The 23,946-nt window shown below is 47.2% G+C and overlaps 1 protein-coding gene across 1 annotated transcript in view; it reads left to right on the top strand.

Moving 5' to 3' along the window:
* Nucleotides 1-23,946, top strand: part of LOC147081744 (carbamoyl-phosphate synthase [ammonia], mitochondrial-like) — a 191,891-nt gene that overhangs the window by 53,932 nt on the left and 114,013 nt on the right. Inside the window, exons 16-18 of the mRNA XM_085980727.1 lie at nt 108-236; nt 18,434-18,578; nt 20,909-21,119. Coding sequence (XP_085836853.1) covers nt 108-236; nt 18,434-18,578; nt 20,909-21,119 — 485 coding nt within the window. The remainder of the gene's footprint in view (nt 1-107; nt 237-18,433; nt 18,579-20,908; nt 21,120-23,946) is intronic.

Genomic DNA, 23,946 nt, shown 5'->3' with positions numbered 1-23,946 from the left:
TCAAGGGGTAAGGTTTGATTTTGGAGTGAGACTGATGTTTGACAAGTGGTATCTGAGGAGCGAAGGCATCCATTCCAAGCTCTACTAATGACTCCTTAAATCTACAGCTGGAGGATGCCTTCCAGGCAGCCGAGAAGATCGGATATCCTGTCATGGTGCGGGCAGCTTACGCGCTCGGTGGCCTTGGATCGGGTCTGTGCAACAACAAAGAAAAACTCAACGAAATTGCTGGAAACGTAAGTAACCTTTCCTAACCTGCATGTTGACCAATGACAGCTGTGCTGCAAGGATGTCAGTGAACGCCCTGTGGTCCAGGGTGTCTGTGTCGGTGTCGGTGAACGCCCTGTGGTCCAGGGTGTCTGTGTCGGTGAACGCCCTGTGGTCTAGGGTGTCTGTTGGTGAACGCCCTGTGGTCCAGGGTGTCGGTGTCGGTGAACGCCCTGTGGTCCAGGGTGTCTGTGTCGGTGTCGGTGAACGCCCTGTGGTCCAGGGTGTCTGTGTCGGTGAACGCCCTGTGGTCTAGGGTGTCTGTTGGTGAACGCCCTGTGGTCCAGGGTGTCGGTGTCGGTGAACGCCCTGTGGTCCAGGGTGTCTGTGTCGGTGTCGGTGAACGCCCTGTGGTCCAGGGTGTCTGTGTCGGTGTCGGTGAACGCCCTGTGGTCTAGGGTGTCTGTTGGTGAACGCCCTGTGGTCCAGGGTGTCGGTGTCGGTGAACGCCCTGTGGTCCAGGGTGTCTGTGTCGGTGTCGGTGAACGCCCTGTGGTCCAGGGTGTCTGTGTCGGTGAACGCCCTGTGGTATAGGGTGTCTGTTGGTGAACGCCCTGTGGTCCAGGGTGTCTGTTGGTGAACGCCCTGTGGTCCAGGGTGTCTGTGTCGGTGTCGGTGAACGCCCTGTGGTCCAGGGTGTCTGTGTCGGTGAACGCCCTGTGGTCTAGGGTGTCTGTGTCGGTGAACGCCCTGTGGTCCAGGGTGCCTGTGTTAGTGAATGCCCTGTGGTCCAGGGTGTCTGTTGGTGAACGCCCTGTGGTCCAGGGTGTTTGTGTCGGTGAACGCTCTGTGGTCCAGGGTGTCTGTGTCGGTGAACGCCCTGTGGTCCAGGGTGTCTGTGTCGGTGAACGCCCTGTGGTCCAGGGTGTCTGTTGGTGAACGCCCTGTGGTCCAGGGTGTCTGTGTCGGTGTCGGTGAACGCCCTGTGGTCCAGGGTGTCTGTCGGTGAACGCCCTGTGGTCTAGGGTGTCTGTTGGTGAACGCCCTGTGGTCCAGGGTGTCGGTGTCGGTGAACGCCCTGTGGTCCAGGGTGTCTGTGTCGGTGTCGGTGAACGCCCTGTGGTCCAGGGTGTCTGTGTCGGTGAACGCCCTGTGGTCTAGGGTGTCTGTTGGTGAACGCTCTGTGGTCCAGGGTGCCTGTGTTAGTGAACGCCCTGTGGTCCAGGGTGTCTGTTGGTGAACGCCCTGTGGTCCAGGGTGTTTGTGTCGGTGAACGCCCTGTGGTCCAGGGTGTCTGTGTCGGTGAACGCCCTGTGGTCCAGGGTGTCTGTTGGTGAACGCCCTGTGGTCCAGGGTGTCTGTGTCGGTGAACGCCCTGTGGTCTAGGGTGTCTGTTGGTGAACGCTCTGTGGTCCAGGGTGCCTGTGTCAGTGAACGCCCTGTGGTCCAGGGTGTCTGTTGGTGAACGCCCTGTGGTCCAGGGTGTCTGTGTCGGTGAACGCCCTGTGGTCCAGGGTGTCTGTGTCGGTGTCGGTGAACGCCCTGTGGTCCAGGGTGTCTGTGTCGGTGAACGCCCTGTGGTCCAGGGTGTCTGTTGGTGAACGCCCTGTGGTCCAGGGTGTCGGTGTCTGTGTCGGTGAACGCCCTGTGGTCCAGGGTGTCTGTGTCGGTGAACGCCCTGTGGTCCAGGGTGTCGGTGTCTGTGTCGGTGAACGCTCTGTGGTCCAGGGTGTCTGTGTCTGTGTCGGTGAACGCCCTGTGGTCCAGGGTGTCTGTGTCGGTGAACGCTCTGTGTTCTGACTAGCAAGAAATATAAAAACAGCAGGGTAGATAAAGGGGAACCAGTGGATGTAATATATTTGGATTTCCAAAAGGCTTTCGATAAGGTGCCACATAAAAGGTTATTATACAAGATAAGGGCTCATGGTGTTGGTGGTAATGTATTAGCATGGATAGAGGATCGGTTAACAGACAGAAAACAGAGTCGGGATAAACGGGTCTTTTTCAGGTTGGCTGGCTGTAACTAGTGGGGTGCTGCAAGGATCAGTGCTGGGGCCTCAGCTATTTACAATCTATATTAATGACCTAGATGATGTATAATATATCCAAGTTTGCTGACGATACAAAGCTAAGTGGGACAGTAAGCTGTGAGGAGAACACCGAGTTTGCAAAGGGATATAGATAGACTAAGTGGCCCCGATTTTCTGCCAGCTGTCGGGCGGGTTTTCAGGCGGGCGGGGGCCGAAAATCGCAGAAATAGGGGGTCGCGACCCCCCCCCCCCCCCCCCCCCCGGCCTGATTCCCCGCCCCGTCTGACTTTCGGACCGCCGTTTCTTTGTGACCCGAATCAGTCCCGCCCGCCGCTGGCGGGACTGGCCGTCGGGACCCTAATCAGCAATTATTGGCATATTTAATGCCATTTTAAGGGGCCCTTGCTATTTTCAAGGGATCCCCACGCTAAACACGCCTGCGGGGAACCCTGCTGATGAAACCTGGCGTGCAGCATCCCGGCTTGCTTGCTATCAGCTGCTGGTCATTTGGGAAAGCTGAGATTTAAACGGAGAGCATTTGTATGTTGAAGGACCTTGTTGTTGCAGGCTTGGGGCTACTTGTTCATGGCTTAGGCACAGCTGTGGAAGGTTGGAGCCTCACACACTTCTCCAATGTGAGCTCCTGGGAAGCCCCTCTTGCCACCCTCACTCAGCACTTCCTCAGCGGAGGTATCTACCAGAAGCATGGGACGCCTTTTTCTCCTTCCCTTCTTGCCATTAGAGGATCTCCAGCAGCAGCAGCAGAACCAGGATCAGCAACAGGAGCACCAGGCTGCTGCTCACTCACCTGAAGCTGCACAGGTCAGAAGGGGCCAGCGCTTGGAAGTGGCTTGAGAGCACCTTGCTACACATTAGGGGGCCATGGGGACCCGTTTCTGCACTGGCAGTCCTACTCGGAAGGACTTCCACGAAGGTCTGGTTTCTCTGTGCAATAGATGCCCATCGCTCCTCAAGAGATGTCATTCTCTTATGAGCACTCACCATGTTTTCCGTACCCTGGCAACTTCTCTCCTCCATGGAGGTTGCCAACCTTTCCATGGTGATGCGTTCATGCGCCAATGACTCCACAAAGGCTCTGCTCATGGTCGCTATGGACTCCTCCATTCGCTCCACACTCGCAGCGACCCTGGAGACAAAACCTGCCAGAGACTCCTGCATCTGTGCATGGAGATCCATCACCTCTTCTCTTGCGGATGGACCCAGAGGCAGAGGGTCGACATGCAGCGCAGCTGAGCTGGCAGAGCCCTGCGCCCTCCGACGAGGACTCTCCACTGCTGTCCCTGTCTCCAGAATCTGCTGAGGCTCACTTGTGAGCTGTGAAACACCGGGTGACAACACTACTCTATGTCCCGAAGGTCCCCCCGAGGTGTGAGTGCTGGTGCTGGGTGCGCTTACTTCTGCTGATGCTGCGCCCTCAGAGGTTGGAGCTTGCTCTGAGGAGTCTGGCTGCACAGCCTCTTCCTCCTCCACAGTGAGGATGGGGGCTCTGGATGGTACTGTGGGGGAGTAAAGGAAGGAGTTAGAGATGTAACTGGTGACTCCCAGCGACTTAGCATCTGCTGACACCTGCATCCATGCAGCATTGCTCTGTGGGAGGCCTCTTCCTCCCTGACCTAGGGAAGAGGACCTCCCTGTGGGCCCTAACCCCATCCAATAATGCCTGCAGTGAAGCCTCGTCGAATTTGGAGGCAGCTCGGGGTCTGGCACTGGCCACAGCTGCTGCAGGCTCCTCTGCCATCCTGCATGGTTCGTTTGGAAGCCGATGCAGTGCTTGCTGTGGACCTTGAAAGCACCACGAATGATGACATCATACTGTGGGGCTTTCTGACTGGAAATTGACAATTAGCAAGGCTGCCCACACGCTGGGAATGAATTGGCCACTTGAGGGAAAATTGCATGCAGCTGGCTGACCCATTTTTTTTTCAGGTCGGAACCCCACATTCGGGGAACCCGCCCATTTCCCACACGATCCACAAAATCGGGCCCAGTGAGTGGGCAGTAAGGTGGCAGATGGAGTATAATGTAGGAAAATGTGAGGTTATTCACTTTGGTAGGAGGAACAGAAAAACAAAATATTTTTTAAATGGTTAGAAACTTTTAAATGTTGGTGTTCAGAGATTTGGGTGTCCTCGTGTAAGAAAGCTAGCATGCAGGTGCAGCAAGTAATAAGGAAGGCAAATGGCATGTTGACCTTTATTGCAAGGGGGTTGGAGTATAAGAGTAAGGAAGTCTTACTACAATTGTACAGGGCCTTGGTGAGACCACACCCGGAGTACTGCGCACAGTTTTGGTCTCCTTATCTAAGGAAGGATATACTTGCCTTGGAGGCGGTGCAACGAAGATTCACTAGATTGATTCCTGGGATGAGAGGGCTGTCCTATGGGAAGTGATTGTGTAGATTGGGCCTATACTCTGTGGAGTTCAGAAGAATGAGAGGTGATCTCATCGAAACATACAAGATTCTGAAGGGGATTGACAGGGTAGATGCTGAGAGGTTGTTTCCCCTGGCTGGAGTGTCTAGAACTAGGGGGCAAAGTCTCAGGATAAGGGGTCAGCCATTTAAAACTGAGATGAGGAGGAATTTCTTCACTCAGGGTTGTGAATCTTTGGAATTCTCTGCCCCAGAGGGCTGTGAATGTTGAGTCTTTGAATATATTCAAGGCTGAGATCGATAGATTTTTGGACTCTAGGAGCTAGATTTTCGGGCAGCCGTCAGGCGGGGTTTCAGGCGTGTGTGGGGGAAGCGGGGGGGGAAATCCCGAATTTGGGGGTCCATAGAAACATAGAAGATAGGAGCAGGAGTAGGCCATTCGGCCCTTCAAGCCTGCTCCGCCATTCAATGAGATCATGGCTGATCATCCAAATTCAGTAACCCGTTCCTGCCTTCTCCCCATATCCCTTGATCCCTTTAGCCTTAAGAAATATATCCAACTCTTTTTTGAATATATTTAATGAACTGGCCTCCACCGCCCTCTGGCAGAGAATTTCACAGGTTCACCACTCTCTGGGTGAAGAAGTTCCTCCTCATTTCAGTCCTAAATGGCTTACCCCTTATCCTTAAACTATGACCCCTGGTTCTGGACTCCCCGGCCATCAGAAACATCCTTCCTGCATCTAGTCTGTCCAGACCTGACAGAATTTTATAGGCTTCGATGAGATCCCCTCTCAATCTTCTAAACTCCAGTGAGTATAAGCCCAATCGACACAATCTCTCCTCATACGTCATTCCTGCCATCCCAGGTATCAGCCTGGTGAATCTTCGCTGCACTCCCTCCATGGCAAGAACGTCCTTCCTCAGGTAAGGTGACCAAAACTGCACACAATACTCAAGGTGTGGTCTCACCAAGGCCCTGTACAACTGTAGCAAGACATCCTTGTTCCTGTACTCGAACCCTCTTGCTACGAAGGCCAACATACCATTTGCCTTCTTAACCGCCTGCTGCACCTGCATGCTTACCTTCAGCGACTGGTGCACAATAACACCCAGGTCTCTTTGCACTTCCCCTTCTCCCAATCTATTGCCATTCAAATAATAATCTGCCTTCCTGTTTTTGCCACCAAAGTGGATAACCTCACATTTATCCACATTATAGTGCATTTGCCATGTTTCTGCCCAATCACCCAACCTGTCCAAATCGTACTGGAGTTTCACGACATCCTCCTCACAGCTTACCCACCCACCCAGCTTTGTGTCGTCTGCAAATTTGGAGATATTACATCCAATTCCCTCGTCCAGATCATTAATATATATTGTGAACAGCTGGGGTCCTAGGACCGATCCTTGCGGTACCCCACTAGTCACTGCCTGCCACTCGGAAAACGACCCGTTTATTCCAACTCTTTGCTTTCTGTCCGCCAACCAGTTCTCTATCCAAGTCAATACCTTGCCCCCAATCCCATGTGCCTTAATTTTGCACGCTAATCTCTTATGCGGGACCTTACCGAAAGCCTTCTGAAAGTCCAAATATACCACATCCACTGGTTCTCCCTTATCTATTTTACCAGTTACATCCTCAAAAAATTCCAGTAGATTAGTCAAGCACGATTTACCTTTTGTAAATCCATGTTGACTTTGTCCGATCCTGTCGCTGCTTTCCAAGTGCTCTGCTATTACACCTTTTATAATGGACTCTAGCATTTTCCCCACTACTGATGTCAGGCTTACCGGTCTATAATTACCCGCTTTTTCTCTACCACCTTTTTTGAATAGTGGGGTAACATTAGCTACCCTCCAATCCATGGGTACTGTTCCAGAATCTATCGAGTTCTGGAAGATGACCAGCAATGCATCTACTATTTCTAGGGCCACTTCCTTAAGTACCCTGGGATGTCGATTATCAGGCCCTGGGGATTCATCGGCCTTCAGTCCCATCAATTTTCCTAACACCATTTCCCTACAAATACTGATTTCTTTCAGTTCCACCCTTTCATCAGACCCTATGTTCCCCGGCATCTCTGGGAGGTTATTTGTGTCCTCCTTTGTGAAGACAGAACCAAAATATGTATTTAGTTGGTCTGCCATTTCTTTGTTCCCCATTATAAATTCCCCTGATTCTGACTGCAAGGGACCTACGCTTGACTTCACCAATCTTTTTCTCTTCACATATCTATAAATGCTTTTACAGTCAGTTTTTATGTTCCCTGCAAGCTTACTCTCATATTCTATTTTCTCTTTCTTAATTAATCCCTTTGTCCTCCTTTGTTGAATCCTAAACTGCTCCCAATCCTCAGGATTATTGCTTTTTCTGGCCAATTTATATGTCCTCTCCTTGGATCTTATGCTATCCCTAATTTCCCTTGTTAGCCACGGTTGAGTCACCTTTTGTTTTATTTTTATGCCAAACTGGGATGAACAAATTCTGTAGCTCATCCATTCGGTCTTTGAATGTTTGCCATTGCCTATCCACCATCACCCCTTTGAGTGCCATTCCCCAATCAATCCTACCCAACTCGCTCCTCAGACCATCGTAGTTTCCTTTATTTAAATTGAGGACCCTAGTCTCTGAGTCAACTACTTTATTCTCCATCTTAATGAAGAATTCGATGATGTTATGATCGCTCCGACCCAAGGGGCCTCGTACAACAAGATTGCTAATTAATCCTTTGTCGTTACATAATACCCAGTCTAAGATGACCTGATCTCTGGTTGGTTCCTCGACATCAGCACGGTGGCATAATGGTTAGCACTGTTGCCTCACAGCACCAGGGACCCGGGTTCAAATCCGGCCTCGGGCGACTGTCTGTGTGGAGTTTGCACATTCTCCCCGTGTTTGCGTGGGTTTCCTCCGGGTGCTCCGGTTTCCTCCCACAGTCCAAAGATGTGCGGGTTAGGTTGATTGGCTATGATAAATTGACCCTTAGTGTTAGGGGGATTAAATACATGGAGTTACGGGGATAGGGTGGGATATGCGTTGGTGTAGGGGTTACGGGGATCGGGTGGGATATGCGTCGGTGCAGGCTCGATGGGCCGAAATGGCCTCGATCTGCACTGTGGTTTCTGTGATTTCTGTGATCTTGGTCCAGGAAACCATCCCGTAAACACTCCAGGAATTCCTCCTCCACAGTATTGTTACTAATTTGGTTGGCCCAATCTATATGTAGATTAAAGTCACCCATGATGACTGCTGTGCCCTTATTGCACGCTTCTTTAATTTCCCTTTCAATGCCATCCCCAACCTCCGCCTTACTGTTTGGAGGTCTATATACCACTCCCACTAACGTTTTTTCCCCTTAGTATTCCTCAATTCTACCCATACAGATTCCACATCATCAGAGCTAATATCCTTCATTACAATAGTGTTAATCCCTTCTTTAACCAGTAATGCTACCCCACCTCCCTTTCCTTTTTGCCTATCTTTCCTGAATATCGAATACCCCTGGATATTGAGTTCCCAGTCTTGGCCATCTTTGAGCCACGTTTCCGTAATCCCAACCAAATCATTTTTGTTTACCTCTATTTGCGCAGCCAATTCATCCACCTTATTACAAATGCTCCTCGCATTAAGACACAAAGCCTTCAGGCTTGTTTTTTTAACGCTCTTAGACCTATTAGAATTATTATTTACTGTGGCCATGTTTGATTTAAACCGTTGATTTCTCTGACTGCCACTTTTGTTTTTCTCCTTCCTATCTTTTGCTTTTATCCTTGTTTCCCGCCACCATCCTGCCCAAAACCCCGGCCCACGTAAGTTTCAGGGGCGGCGGGTACCCGCCCCACACTGGGACCTGCCGAAACCAGGCGGGAAGGGATTAGTGCCAATTATCTCCCTGTTAACAGGTACAGGAAACTTTGTGTTATCCGGAGGCTAAATGTCCAGCAAGCTCGAGCCACCGGCAAAAATCAGGAGCCGTTTTTTTTCTTTTCGTTGCTTTTTTTTTTTTCCCCAGTCAGGCACTGCAAGCTCTGTAGCTATAGCAACAGCTTCAGCTAGAGACGCTTGCAGCTGCAGCCGACTGTTTAGAAGCTGTTGCTAAGCAACAGTGTTTGTTGTCAGATACGGAGATGAAAACCTCCGTATGCTTCAACATTAGAGCTGGAGTGTCCGGCAGTTTTGAGGGAACGGCAACAGCTCAGTCCTGTCGGTGCCGGATAGCACAAAGTTTCCTGTAGTTAACAGGCAGTTTTTAGCCTAATCCCTATTTTGAGGGGTTTCGTGTGGGTTTCCCGACGGCTCCAAACCACGCCAGGTTGGAGCGGCGGGCCGTCGGGTTGAAGGAGTTGGAGGGGTCGCGATGTCGGCGCTCAGGTGAATGATGGGTGCATGAGTGTAAAGGTAAGTGTGTTTGGTGTGTCTAAACTGTGTAAAGAACTTTAACTTACCTTAACAGCCTTTCTTCCTGTAGCCGTCGGGAGCTGCATCACTCACCCGGCACTTAAAACTGAATGGCTGCGATCTGTGAAAAGTGACAGCCTTCAGCTTTGAGTGTCGGTGAGAGTTCTAAATGAGTCTGTGCAGAATGACACATGTCAGAACTCAGAGTGTCAGTGTTTCACAGCTTCAAACAGCTGTGAGACACTGATATTTCATCTGTCAAGATCTCTTGACAGATGAAATTGGAGTCTGTGACGTCACCTGTTGCCGGGTGGCCCTTAATTGGCCTGCTGAGCTCGCTGGGCGGGCTCAACAAGGTCAATCAAGGGACAATCACGCGGGTTGGCCGGACGTCTAAGTAGGCGGGTCAAAAACCTGAAAGGGGAAGTCCCGCCGCCTTCCCGACAGGTTCGGCAAAACCTACCCCTAGGGGAATCAAGGGATATGGAGATAGTGCAGGAAAGTGGAGTTGAGGTCGATGATCAGCCATGATCTTATTGAATGGCGGAGCAGGCTCGAGGGGCCGAATCGCCAACTCCTGCTCTTATTTCTTATGTTTTTTGTTCTGACAGTTTTTGACTGGGTGTTTCCGCCTGCGTTCAACCTGAATGGTCTGTCCATCATCACCCCTGTTTATTAGTAAATTGGTTTCAAGGTGGTGCAACTTGTTAGCAATACTTGACTGTTGTAGAATCACAGGACAGCGGAGCTTTTATAAAACTAACTTCAATTTGTCGCATGGTGACCATTTGCATTGGCGTCAATTTCAAAGTTGCCGGTTATAGTGTCATTCGCGCATCATTTCCTTTGGGCAGAGACAGCTGTGTTTACTCACTCCTGCCAACTCATGTGATTTGAAGAACTTTTTTTACTGGCCTAAATGTATTTTTTATTATTCAATCTGATACCCTCCAAAAAGCAATTCTTTCACCAATTAAGTTTAGCCTTTGTTACTTTACATTGTGCTCTGCAAATCCTAGCTGGCGTTTACTACATAATTAAAACAATGGGCTGTTTCTTTGATTAAGTTGTCTGCTGCAAACACTTAACGGCAGCTTTCGAGTCAGAAGTAGAAAGCTCTGGCAACACCCAGTCAGAGACTTTAAACATCCTTCAGGTGTCCTAATGACACATTCCTTACACCTGTCCTAATATTCTCTGCTGGCCCTTTGAGCTCAGCAGTGTTCTTTACACTTGCAATGCCATCTTATTAAAAGTCTTATTTTGGGTGCTCACCTGCCAGAACGCCTGTTAAACGTTATAGCGGACAAATCGCATATAGCAGGCTAATCGTATTGGCACGAACATTCCCCTTACAAGCGATGGGGACTGTATTTTAATTTGTCTATTGTATTACATTATTGCTTCCATTGAGGTTGATAGGATTCCACAAATAGAAATCGGCGGCATTTCAGCTAATTGTGCCTGATTTGCTTTCATACTTCAAAGAGCAAATATTGTAACATAGAAGATAGGAGTAGGTCATTCGGCCCCCTCGAGCCTGTTCCGCCATTTAATGAGATCATGGCTGATCATCCAAATTCAGTACCCCGTCCCTGCTTTCTCCCCATATCCCTTGATCCCTTTAGCTGTAAGAAATATATCTAACTCCTTCTTGAATATATTTAATAAGTTGGCCTCATCTGCCTCTGTGGTAGAGAATTCCACAGGTTCACCACTCTCTGGGTGAAGAAATTCCTCCTCATCTCTGTCCTAAATGGCCTACCCCTTATCCTTAGACTGTGAACATTGGTTCTGGACTCCCCCGCCATCGGGAACATCCTTCCTGCATCTAGTCTGTCAAGTCCTGTTAGAATTTTATAAGTTTCAATGAGATCCCCTCTCATTCTTCTAAACTCTAGTGAATATAAGCCTAATCGACACAATCTCTCTTCATACGTCATTCTGCCATCCCAGGTATCAGTCTGGTGAATCTTCGCTGTACTCCCTCCATGGCAAGAACATCCTTCCTCAGATAAGGCGACCAAAACTGCACACAATACTCAAGGTGTGGTCTCACCAAGGCCCTGTACAACTGCAGCAAGACATCCTTGCTCCTGTACTCAAATCCTCTCGCTATGAAGGCCAACATACCATTTGCCGCCTTAACCGCCTGCTGCACCTGCATGCTTACCTTCAGCGTCTGGTGCACAAGGACACCCAGGTCTCGTTGCACTTCCCCTTTTCCCAATCTATTGCCGTTCAGATAATAATCTGTCTTCCTGTTTTTGCCACCAAAGTGGATAACCTCGCATTTATCCACGTTATACTGCATCTACCATGCATCTGCCCAATCACCCAACCTGTCCAAATCATACTTGAGTTTCTCAGCATCCTCCTCACAGCACACACGCCCACCCAGCTTTGTGTCGTCTGCAAACTTGGAGATATTACATCTAGTTCCCTCGTCTAGATTATTAATATATATTGTGAATAGCTGGGGTCCTAGCACCAATCCCTGCGGTACCCCATTAGTCACTGCCTGCCACTCGGAAAAATACCCGTTTATTCCAAATCTTTGCTTCCTGTCTGCCAACCAGTTCTCTGTCCAAGTCAGTACCTTACCCCCAATCCCATGTGCTTTAACTTTGCACGCCAATCTCTTATGCGGGACCTTATCGAAAGCCTTCTGAAAGTCCAAATACATCACGTCCACTGGTTCTCCCTTATCTATTCTACCAGTTACATCCTCAAAAAATACCAGTAGATTAGTCAAGCATGATTTACCTTTTGTAAATCCATGTTGACTTTGTTCGATCCTGTCACTGTTTTCCAAGTGCTCTGCTATTACATCTTTTATAATGGACTCTAGCATTTTCCCCACTACCAATGTCTGGCTTATCGGTCTATAATTCCCCGTTTTCTCTCTACCACCTTTTTTAAATAGTGGGGTTACATTAGCTACCCTCCAATCCATAGGAACTATTCCAGAGTCTATAGAATTTTGGAAGATGACCAGCAATGCATCTACTATTTCTAGGGCCACTTCCTTAAGTACTCCAGGATGTAGATTATCAGGCCCTGGGGATTTATCGGCCTTTAATCCCGTCAATTTCCCTAACACCATTTCCCAACAAATACTGATCTCATTCAATTCCTCCCTCTCATTAGACCCTATGTTCCCCGACATCTCTGGGAGGTTATTTGTGTCCTCCTTTGTGAAGACAGAACCAAAGTATGTATTTAATTGGTCTGCCATTTCTTTGTTCCCCATTATAAATTCCTCCGATTGTGACTGAAAGGGACCTATGCTTGACTTCACCAATCTTGTTCTCTTCACATATCTATAGAAGATTTTACAGTCAGTTTTTATGTTCCCTGAAAGCTTACTCTCATTCTATTTCCCCCCTCTTAATTAATCCCTTTGTCCTCCTTTGCTGAATCTTAAACAGCTCCCAATTCTCAAGTTTGCTGGTTTTTCTGGCCAATTTATATGTCATCTCCTTGGATCTTATGCTATCCCTAATTTCCCTTGTTAGCCACGGTTGAGTCACCTTTTTTGTTTTATTTTTATGCCAAACAGGGATGAACAAATTCTGTAGTTCATCCATGCGATCTTTAAATGTTTGCCATTGCCTGTCCACCGTCAACCCTTTAAGTAATGTTCCCCAATCCATCCTAGCCAACTCGCGCCTCATACCATTGTCGTTTCCTTTATTTAAATGCAGGACCCGAGTCTCTGAGTCAACTACTTCACTCTCCATCTTAACGAAGAATTATCATCGCTCTTCCCCAAGGGGCCTCGCACAACAACATTGCTAATTAATACTTTCTCATTACATAATACCCAGTCTAAGATGGCCTGACCTCTAGTTGGTTCCTCGACATATTGGTCCAGGAAACCATCCTGTACGCTCTAGGAATTCCTCCTCCACAGTATTGTTACTAATTTGGTTAGCCCAATCTATATGTAGATTAAAGTCACGCATGATAACTGCTGTGCCCTTATTGCACGCGTTTCTAATTTCCCATTTAATGCCATCCCCAACCTCAGCATTACTGTTTGGGGGTCTGTATACAACTCCCACTAACGTTTTCTGCCCCTTGGTATTTCTCAGCTCTACCCATACAGATTCCACATCATCAGAGCTAATATCCTTCCTTATTATTGTGTTAATCTCCTCTTTAACCAGCAATGCTACCCCACCTCCTTTTCCTTTTTGCCTGTCCTTCCTGAATATTGAATACCCCTGGATGTTGAATTCCCAGCCTTGGTCACCCTGAAGCCATGTCTCCGTAATTCCAATTACATCATATCCGTTTACATCTATTTGCGCAGCTAATTCATCCACCTTATTACGAATGCTCCTCACATTAAGACACAAAGCCTTCAGGCTTGTTTTTTTAACACTCTTGGTCCTTTTAGAATTATTATTTACTGTAGCCCTGTTTGATTTACACCCTTGATTTCTCGGCCTTCCACTTTTGCTTTTCTCCTTCCTGACTTTTGTTATCCTTGCTTCCCTTTCCTCTGTCTCCCTGCACAGGTTCCCAACCCCTGCCATTTTAGTTTAAACCCTGCCCAACACTCTCCCTAGGACATCGGTCCCGGTCCTGCCCAGGTGCAAACCGTCCAGTTTGTACTGGTCCCACCTCCCCCAGTACCAGTTCCAACGTCCCAGGAATTTGAATCCCTCCCCCTTGCACCATTCCTCTAGCCACATATTCATCTGAAATATCCTTCTATTTCTACTCTGACTAGCACGTGGCACTGGTAGCAATCCTGAGATTACTACCTTTTGAGGTCCTATTTTTAAATTTACCTCCTAACTCCCTATATTCAGCTGTTAGGACCTATATCGTTGGTACCTATATGCACCACGACAACTAGTTGTTCACCCTCCCCCTCCAGATTGCCCTGCAGCCGCCCCGAGACATCCTTGACCCTTGCACCAGGGAGGCAACATACCATCCTGGAGTCTCGTTTGCGGCCACCGAAACGCCCATCTATTCCCCTTACAATAGAATCCCCTATCACTATAGCTCTCCCACTCTTTTTCTCCCGTCCTGTGCAGCAGAACCACCCATGGTGCCAGGAAGTTGGCTGCTGCTGCTTTCCCCCGATAAGCCATCTCCCTCAACAATATCCAAAGCGGTATATCTGTTTGAGAGGGGGATGGCCACAGGGGACCCCTGCACTACCTGCCTGCGCCTACTATGCCTGGTGATCACCCACTCCCTTCCTGCCTGTGCAGCCTTTACCTGCGGTGTGACCAACTCCCTAAACGTGCTATCCACGATGGTATGGAGTATAAGGATTAAGCTACCTATTGTCAAAACATAAGGTAGTGAATTAAAACCTGTGTGTGCGCAAAGATTAAGGGAGGAGAACATTCACCATTCTGTGGTCTACAATCTGACTGCATTACACTTCATTCCAGCTTTAAAGTCTTGATATTTTGTGCCATATGCTTCTTTTAACTCCCATCTATCAAGAGGTAAGTGGAGTTCGTGAATTAGTTCTAGAATAAAGGAAATCAATACAGAAAATGCTGGAAATACTCAGCACGTCAGGCAGCATCTGTGGAGAGAGAAACAGAGTTAACGTTTCAGGTCGATGACCCTTCGTCAGAACTGGAAAAAGCTGGAGATGGAACAGAAGCAAGTGCAGAGACAGGGAAAGCAGGGCGGGGAGGAAAGAACAAAAGGGAAGGTCTGTGATAGGATGGAAGGCAGGAGAGATTAAATGACAAAAGGGACGATGGTGCAAGGCAAAAGGAGATGGTAATTGGACAAGTAAAGAAACAAAAGATGGGTCTAGAGGAGGTGTAAATGGGAATAGTGTGGCAAAGCCACCAAGGGACTCCTGTATATGACTATATAACTGCCTTTAACAGAGTGCTACAGCACCTATGTTTGTTTACTGTTTGTAAATAACCCGTTCTCGGTAAGTTCCAGAACCAGCGCGATGACGTCATCACGTTGGTCACGTGACGTCCCGAACGGCGGGAAACGTGATGACGTCATGACATCAGGCTGGGAGGTTCCCAGGTCAGACCTCGTGAAGACAGCCTTAAGAAAAGACCTGTTGATTGTTTCTCCTGCATTCCATTGTTTGTTCTTTAGTTTACATTAAACTTTGTTTAATTATCGGACTGACTCGACCTCAGTATTTCAGCTAGGGATCTGACGATTCCTACAATAGAATCATTACCAACACTCGCTGTCTTTAAAAAAAAAAAAGGGAGCACAGGTTATGGTCTGAAATTGTTGGACTCGATGTTGAGTCCAGAAGGCTGTGAAATGCCTATTCGAAGGAGGAGGTGCTGTTCCTCGAGCTTACGTTGAGCTTCATCACAACCGTGTAGGTCAGAGTGGGAGTGGGGCGGAGAATTAAAGTGATAAGCAACGACTGACTGTGCCACCTTCCATACCAGTGTTTCTGATTCTCCAACTAGATTAAAGGACGTCTGGAAAGTGGATAGTTTGTATTTTTTTTTTAGTTTTCAATGTGATGGATTATCATTTTGTTGTGCGTACTGATGGTACACAGTTTAAGTGGGTCAGTCTGGAACGTGTTGTGTTTTCTGTCAGACTTCTGCTTCTGGATTTTTAAATAAAATGTTGTCCAACTCATTCCCCTGATACAAAGTTACACGTGTGTCTGCAGTACTGTACATTGAATAGACATGTTTCTGCTTGCCTTTTAAACCATTAAATAGGGTGATGTACAGTCCTGCTGTAAATGTCTACTCAATGAATGTAACCTATTACAAACACGAAAACATGTCAGAATGGCCTTCAAAGCTTGAAGTGCGCAGGCTTCCTGCAGGCTGGTCAATTACCCAGTACATGTCCAACGGCAGTGATCTGTTGAGTGTCAGCTGTCCCATTCAGGCTCGGTGCCTGTACACGCTGAGGGAAACAGGACTTTTAAAAATTTGCAATATCATTTCCAAACATTGTTGAACCCAGAAATGGCCTTTACACCGTGACAATTATTTGTATGTTACTGACTGGACTTGTTTGTGAAAGGTTTCCGTAGTGCTGCAATAAGAAAAGATGGCCAGAGTTTTGATCGAGGCTGTGGAATTGCTGTGTGACAGGTGCGGTGTCTCACTGATCAGCACTTCAGGCAATCTCAAAATACATACTGAGAACAGGACAGGCAAGAAACATGAGCCCAAATATCTCCAGCATTCTCTTCAAACTGGGGGGAGGTGGGGTTTGGAGTAAGATTCACATCGTCTATATACAGAGAACATCACAGCCTAGTGGATTCCTGTTCACACAGTTTCCAACTCTTTCACTAGAGCTCTTTTTGATATGTATTAATGAGCTGGACTTTGGTATAGAGGGCATCATCATTTCAAAATTTGCAGAACGACACAAAACTCGGAGGATAGTAACAGACTTCAGGAGGACATAGACAGACTGGTGAAATGCACAGACACATGGCTGATCAAGTTTAAAGCACAGAGAAACAGTTTCTCCTTATTTACTCTATTAAATCTCCTCTTAACCTTCTCTGCTCTAAGGAGAGTAACCCCAGTTTCTCCACATTTCTGAAGTCCCTCATCCCTGGTATCATTCTGGTGAATCTCCTCTGTACCCGCTCCAAACCTTTGACATCCTTCCTACAGTGGTGCCCAGAATTGGACGCAGTACTCCAGCTGGGGCCTAACCAGTGATTTATAAAGGTTTAGCATAACTTCCTTTTGTACTCGCTGCTTCTGTTTATAAAGCCATTTTCCTTTTTATCAGCCTTCTCAACTTGTTCTGCCACCTTCAAAAATTTGTGTATGTGAACCCCCTGGGCTCTCTGTTCCTGCACCCACTTTATATTTGCGCCGCCTCATTCTTCCTACTAAACTGCGTCACTTCACACTTAAATTTCACCTGCCATGTGTCTGCCCATTTTACCAGTCTATCTTTGTCCTTCTGAAGTCTGATATTATCCTTCTCACTGTTTACTACATTTTCAAGTTTCATGTTATCTGAAAACATTGAAATTATACCTCGTATACCCAAGTCCCAGTCATTTAATATGTATCAAAAAGAGCAGTGGTCCTAATACTGACCCCTGGGGGACACCACTGTATACCTCCCTCCAGTCTGATAAACAACCGTTCACCAACACTCTCTGCTTTCTGCCCCTTAGCCAATTTGTATCCACGCTGTCACTGCCCCTTTAATCCCATGTATGTGGTAATTTATCAAACCCCTTCCGAATGCCCTAGACACATCAACCACACTACCCTCATCAACCCTCTCCATTACTTCATCTAAGAACTCGATCCAGACTCTACTGACCTTAACAAATCCGTGCTGGCTGTCATTTATTAAGCCATATTTTACTAAGTGACAATTGTGTCCCAGATTATTGTGCCTCAAAGTTTCCCCACCACCAGCATTGGACTGACTGGCCTGCAGTTACTGGGTTTATCTCTCTACCTTTTTTTGAACAGGGGTGTCACATTTGCAATCCTCCAGTCCTCTGGCACCACCCCCATATCTAAGGAGGGTTCGAAGATTGTGGCCAGAGCCTCTGCTATTTCTACCCTTGCTTCCCTCAGCAACCCAGGAGGCATCCCATCTGGACCCAGTGACTTTTCTACTTTGATCTTGGATCTTTGTCCCCTCATTCTAGACCCTCAACCACTAGAAATAGTCAGTGTCCATCTACTCTTTCTATCCTTTTACAATTTTAAACGCCTCATTCAAATCACCCTTTAATCGCCTGTTCTAATGAAAACTGCCTCAATTTTAAGCCTTTCTGCATGTTTGTATTTCCTCAGACCAGACAGCATCCTAGTGAACCTGCGCTGTGCCCTCTCTACTGCCTCAATATCCTTCCTATAGTGTGCAGCCCAAAACTGCACACAGTACTCCAACTGTGGTCTGATCAAGGCTTTATTCAGATTCACCACTACTTCTGGGCTCTTGTATCCTGCACCTCTCGGCATAAAACCCCGTATTCCATTAGGTTTTTTATGGGCTTGTCCACTTGAGGTACTGCTTTTATAGTCTGGTGAACCTGACCCCCAAATCCACATCTGCTTCTCCACATAACCCAACCTTGCTCCATTTAAAGGCTAATTTGTTTTTTGACCCAATTCTGCTGCCTTATTTACTGACATTGACTTCCGTTTGCCACTATTTTGCCCTTTCTGCCACCTTCTTATCCCCCCACAGCCTCCTTTGCTCCCCCTATTTTAGCATTGTTTGCAATTTGTACTCCACTCCCTCTAGTTCTACATTCAAATCATTGATGTACGTACTGAATAGATCCTTCACTGTAAAACCACTTACTAACAGAGCACTGGGCTTGGTCTGCACTGGATGCAATTTAAACGTTGTCCACGTTCTTTGTTTTGAAGGACAGTGCTATGTTTCTAATGGTTTTGTTTTTTTTCTCTCCAGGCCTTCGCTATGACCAATCAAATCCTTGTAGAGCAGTCGCTGCTGGGCTGGAAGGAGGTGGAGTATGAGGTGGTGCGAGACACAGCTGATAACTGTGTCACTGTGTGTAACATGGAGAACTTTGACCCCTTGGGAATCCATACAGGTAAAACCGTCTGAGCAAATAAGCGGATATTCAATAATGCTGTGTTGGATTTGAGACTCCACTCCATGCCTGGACCTCAGACTGTGGAGCTCCCCTTGCATTCTCCTGTAAACCGGCCTAAACATTGCTCCCTGAGTTGTCCTGTTTCTTCATTCACTCTTTTTGCCCCTCACTGCTCTCCAGCATGCAGTGTGCAGTCTGTTTCCTTTTGGTCCTCTCCAATCTCCAAATATCTCTATGCTTCCAGCAACAGTAGGACTCAGACTTGTGTCATCTGTCCTTGTTACAGTCCTCTCTATCTGCACCCTGTTAAGATGGTGACTGGCAATTGATTGGCAGGAAAGGAATCTCAGAAAATTCACTCTGGAGGAGTGGGAGACCTAGCTTAAAGTTTTTCTACCTCCCTAACCCAAGGGGCACTGAGGCCAATTATGGAGACCCTGCCTGCTTCCCGGCTCCAATTAGCTAACACAGCACAGAGGAGCACATATACCTCAGACCTGCTACACTGTATGGCTTGGTACTACACAGGGTGATGTCCATTACCTGGGGTACTACACTGGGTGATGTCCGTTACCTCGGGTACTACACAGGGTGATGTCCATTACCTGGGGTACTACACTGGGTGATGTCCATTACCTGGGGTACTACACTGGGTGATGTCCGTTACCTCGGGTACTACACAGGGTGATGTCCGTTACCTCGGGTACTACACTGGGTGATGTCCATTACCTGGGGTGCTACACTGGGTGATGTCCATTACCTGGGGCGCTACACTGGGTGATGTCCATTACCTGGGGCGCTACACTGGGCGATGTCCATTACCTGGGGCGCTGCACGGGGTCGGGTGGTGGGATGTCCTGCACGGGGTCGGGTGGTGGGATGTCCTGCACGGGGTCGGGTGGTGGGATGTCCTGCACGGGGTCGGGTGGTGGGATGTCCTGCACGGGGTCGGGTGGTGGGATGTCCTGCACGGGGTCGGGTGGTGGGATGTCCTGCACGGGGTCGGGTGGTGGGATGTCCTGCACGGGGTCGGGTGGTGGGATGTCCTGCACGGGGTCGGGTGGTGGGATGTCCTGCACGGGGTCGGGTGGTGGGATGTCCTGCACGGGGTCGGGTGGTGGGATGTCCTGCACGGGGTCGGGTGGTGGGATGTCCTGCACTGGGTCGGGTGGTGGGATGTCCTGCACGGGGTCGGGTGGTGTCCTTTACCTGCTTGGCCATCAGGGAAGTCCTGCTTTGTTTTGAAGTGTTACTTGTTTCATTAAGCTGCAGAACTGTGACTCGACACTGGTCACTGTCGGACTGTAACACTGACAATGAGGCAAGTTAAAATAAGGCAGATGGAAGCTGCCAGTTCTGCTGCTCCGTTGCAGTGTGGTGATGTTGCCCAGCTGCCTCCAGTCTCTAGCCCAGGCACAGTGGATACAATGAGGGATGTGATAGACTCTGTGTGTAAACTACTCCACCTGACCCAGATCGGAGATGGTAGGGGTTGAAAAGCTCAAGTATCAATTGGAAACTAAAACTAAAGTTTTAACTGTCCCCTCGTGGCCCCATTGTTAAATGCAGTCCTGATCCACACAGACACAGCGGTGCTGTAATAATGACACTAATTTAGTGCCTGTTATGAAAACAGGAAATGCTGGAGATACTCAGCAGGTCAGGCAGCATCTGTGGAGAGAGAAACCGAGTTTATGTTTCAGGTCAATGACCTTTCGTCAGAACTGGAAAAAGTTAGAGATGTAACAGGTTTTAAGCAAGTGCAGAGGCAGGGAAAGTGGGGAGGGGAGGAAAGAACAAGAGTATTTCCAGCATTTTCTGTTTTTATTTCAGATTTCCAGCATCCACAGTATTTTACTTTTGTATTAAAAGCCTGTTACTTCATTCTGGTGCCATCTTTAACCAGATCAAATCGCTGCCAGACTGAAGCACAGTCCCCCTTTGGGAGGGTGAGTTTTGCAACTGGTCTCTGAAACTGAGTTCACATTGTAGACTCGACCCGGACATGCAAGTGCAAAGGTTTTTTTTAAATGGAGAAGCCAAGGTGCATAGTGCAGAACCACACCCAGATTGAAGAGTGGGAGAGAAGACTAGGTGAATGAGGAAAGTCATGATGAGGCGACACCAAGCTTGGGGTTTAAAGGCATGAAGATTCGATGAGGACGACTGAGGGAAGTGAGGAGTTCTATGGGAAGGAATGAACGAGAGTGGCTGTGTCTGTGCGACCGGGTAAAATAAATCTGCGGTTTCAGACACTGTTCACAAGTGTTTTTTGACCTTGGAGCCTGTGGTTTTCATTCTATGTCTCCTGTGCCTTGTGTTTTTAGGTGACTCGGTGGTTGTAGCTCCGAGCCAGACCCTGTCCAATGAGGAGTACCACATGCTGCGTGAAACTGCTATCAAGGTGGTGCGTCATTTGGAGATTGTGGGAGAGTGCAATATTCAGTACGCCCTGCACCCCTTGTCCCTGGAGTACTGCATCATCGAGGTCAACGCCCGGCTGTCCCGCAGCTCAGCACTGGCCTCCAAGGCTACTGGGTAAGGCGAGGGCAGGGGGTGATTTAACATAAATACACCGTCATCGGCACAGTTAAAAAGACAAACTGTGCAGATGGCTACCGGCAATCTGAAGTAGGAATAGTAGATGCCAGAATAGGGAGGGGTCCATCTACATAGTATTACATCGTACATAGTATTTACAGCACAGAAACAGGCCCACTGGTCCATGCTGGTGTTTATGCTCCACACAAGCCTCCTCCCACCCTTCATCTAACCCCATCAACATATCATTCTATTCCTTTCTCCCTCATGTGTTTATCTAGCTTCCCCTTGAATGCATCTCTGCTATTCGCCTCAATCACTCCCTTGGTAGCGAGTTCCACATTCTAACCACCCTGGGTAAAGAAGTTCTCTTGGATTCCCTGTTTGATTTATTAGTGACTTATGGCCCCTAGTTCTGGCCTCCATCACAAGTGGAAACATCTCTGTCTACCTTTTCCTAATCTTAAAGATCACTATCATGTCACCCCTCAGTCTTTTCTTTTCTAGAGAAAAGAGCCCCCAGCCTGTTCAGTCTTTCCTGATGGGTATAACCTCTCAGTTCTGGTATCATTCTAGTAAATCTTTTTTGCACCTTCTCCAGTGCCTTTTTACAATATGGAGACTAGAATTGTTCACAATACTTCAAGTGAAGTCTAGCCAAGGTTCTGTACAACTTCAACATAACTTCTCTGCTTTTCAATTCTATCCCTCTAGAAATGAACCCCAGTGCTTGGTTTGCCTTTTTTATGACCTTATTAACCTGCGTCGCTTCATTTAGTGATTTGTGTATCTACCCCCAGATCCCTCTGCTCCTCTCACCCATTTAGACACCTGTTTCCCAAGGAGTATGTTGCCTCCTTATTCTTGTAAATGATATTGTAAATGAAAATAAGCAAATAGCGGGCATGTTGAATAATTACTTTGCGTCAGTATTTACAGTAGAGGAAGAATAGCATGCCGGACATTCCAAGGAAACTAATATTGAATCAGGGATGGGAATGTGCCAAAATTAATATAAGCAAAATAACAGTAATGAAGAAAATAATGGCACTAAAGAGTGACAAATCCCCAGGACCAGATGGTTTTCATCCCAGGGTTTTGAAGGAAGTAGGTGAGCACATTGTGATGACCTAACTATAATCTTCCAAAATTCTCACGATTCAGGAACCATTCCTTCGATTGGAAAATTGCGCATGTCACTCTGCTATTTAAGAAAGGTGAGAGGGAAACCAGGGAATTATCGACCAGATAGTCTAACATCTGTTGTTGAGAAATTACTAGAGTCTATAATTAAGGATAGAGTAACTGAACACCTTGAACATTTTCAGCTGATGAGAGAGGGATTTGTGAAAGGTAGGTCATGCCTGACAAACCTGATTGAATTTTTTGAGGAGGTGACTAAAGTAGTGGACAGGGGAATGTCTATGGATGTTAATTATATGGACTTCCAGAAGGCATTTGATGAAGTCCCTTATAAGATTCTGCTCGCTAAAGTTGAAGCTCATGGAATTGAAGGCAAATTATTGACCTGGTTTGGAAATTGGCTGAGCGGCAGGAGACAATGAGTATAGGGATAATGTGTAGGTACTCAAATTGGCAGGATGTGACTAGCGATGTCCCGTAAGGATTTGTGTTGGCGCCTCAACTATTCACAGTATTTATTAATGATTTAGATGATGGGATAGAGAGCACATATCCAAGTTTGCCGATGACGCAAAGATAGGTGGCATTGTAAGCAGTGTAGATGGAATCATAAAATTACAAATTACAATAAATATGGTGAATAGTTGATCCTGAGAGACCCCACTAGTCACATCCTGCCAATTTGAGTACCTGCCTGTTATCCCTACTCTCTGTCTTCTGCCATTCAGCCAATTTCCTAACCAGGTCAATAAAATTACAAAGAGATATTAATAGATTAAGTGAATAGGCAAAACTGTGGCAAATGGATTTCAATGTAGGCAAATATGAGGTCATCCATTTTGGACCTACGAAGGATAGAACATAGTACTTTCTAAATGGTGAGAAGCTAAAAACAGTGGTGGTCCAGAGAAACTTGGGGGTCCAGGTACATAGATCATTAAAATGTCATGGACAGGTACAGTAAATAATCAAAAAGGCTAATGGAATGCTGGGCTTTATACCTAGAGGACTAGAATATAAGGGGGTAGAAGTTATGTTGCAGCTATACAAAACCCTAGTTAAACCACAACTGGACTACAGGGTTCAATTCTGGGCACCAAACCTTTTAGGAGGGATATATTGGCCTTGGAGGGAGTGCAGCGTAGGCTTACCAGGATTATACCTGGACTCCCAAGGGTTAAATTCTGAAGGGAGATTTCACAAACTAGGATTGTATTCTCTGGAATTTAGAAGATTAAGGGGTGATTTGATAGAAGTTTTCAAGATATTAAGAGGAACAGATAGGATAGATAGAGAGATACTATTTCTGCTGGTTGGGGAGTCTAGGACTAGGGGACATAGCCTAAAAATTAGAGCCAGATCTTTCAGGAGTGAAGTTAGGAAACACTTCTACACACAATCGGTGGAATAAGTTTGGAACTCTTCTGCAAATAGCAGTTGATGCTAAGTCAATTGTTAATTTTACATCTGAGATTGATGAATTTTTGATAACCAAAGGTATTAAGGGATATGGGGCAAAGGTGGGTGTATGGACTTTGGTCACAGATCAGCCATGATCTCATTGAATGGTGGAACAGACTCGAGGGACTAAATGGCCGACTCCTGTTCTTGTGTTTTTTATACCAAAATGTATAATCTCACACTTGCATATATTGAAGTTCATTTGCCAATTACACAGCCA

The sequence above is a fragment of the Somniosus microcephalus genome, unplaced genomic scaffold (assembly GCF_052327205.1).
Source record: "Somniosus microcephalus isolate GS21.2 unplaced genomic scaffold, FLI_Smic_1.0 scaffold457, whole genome shotgun sequence".
Classification (NCBI taxonomy): domain Eukaryota; kingdom Metazoa; phylum Chordata; class Chondrichthyes; order Squaliformes; family Somniosidae; genus Somniosus; species Somniosus microcephalus.
The sequence above is the reverse complement of the archived record's forward strand: the minus strand, read 5'-3'. Positions and strand labels throughout refer to the sequence as shown.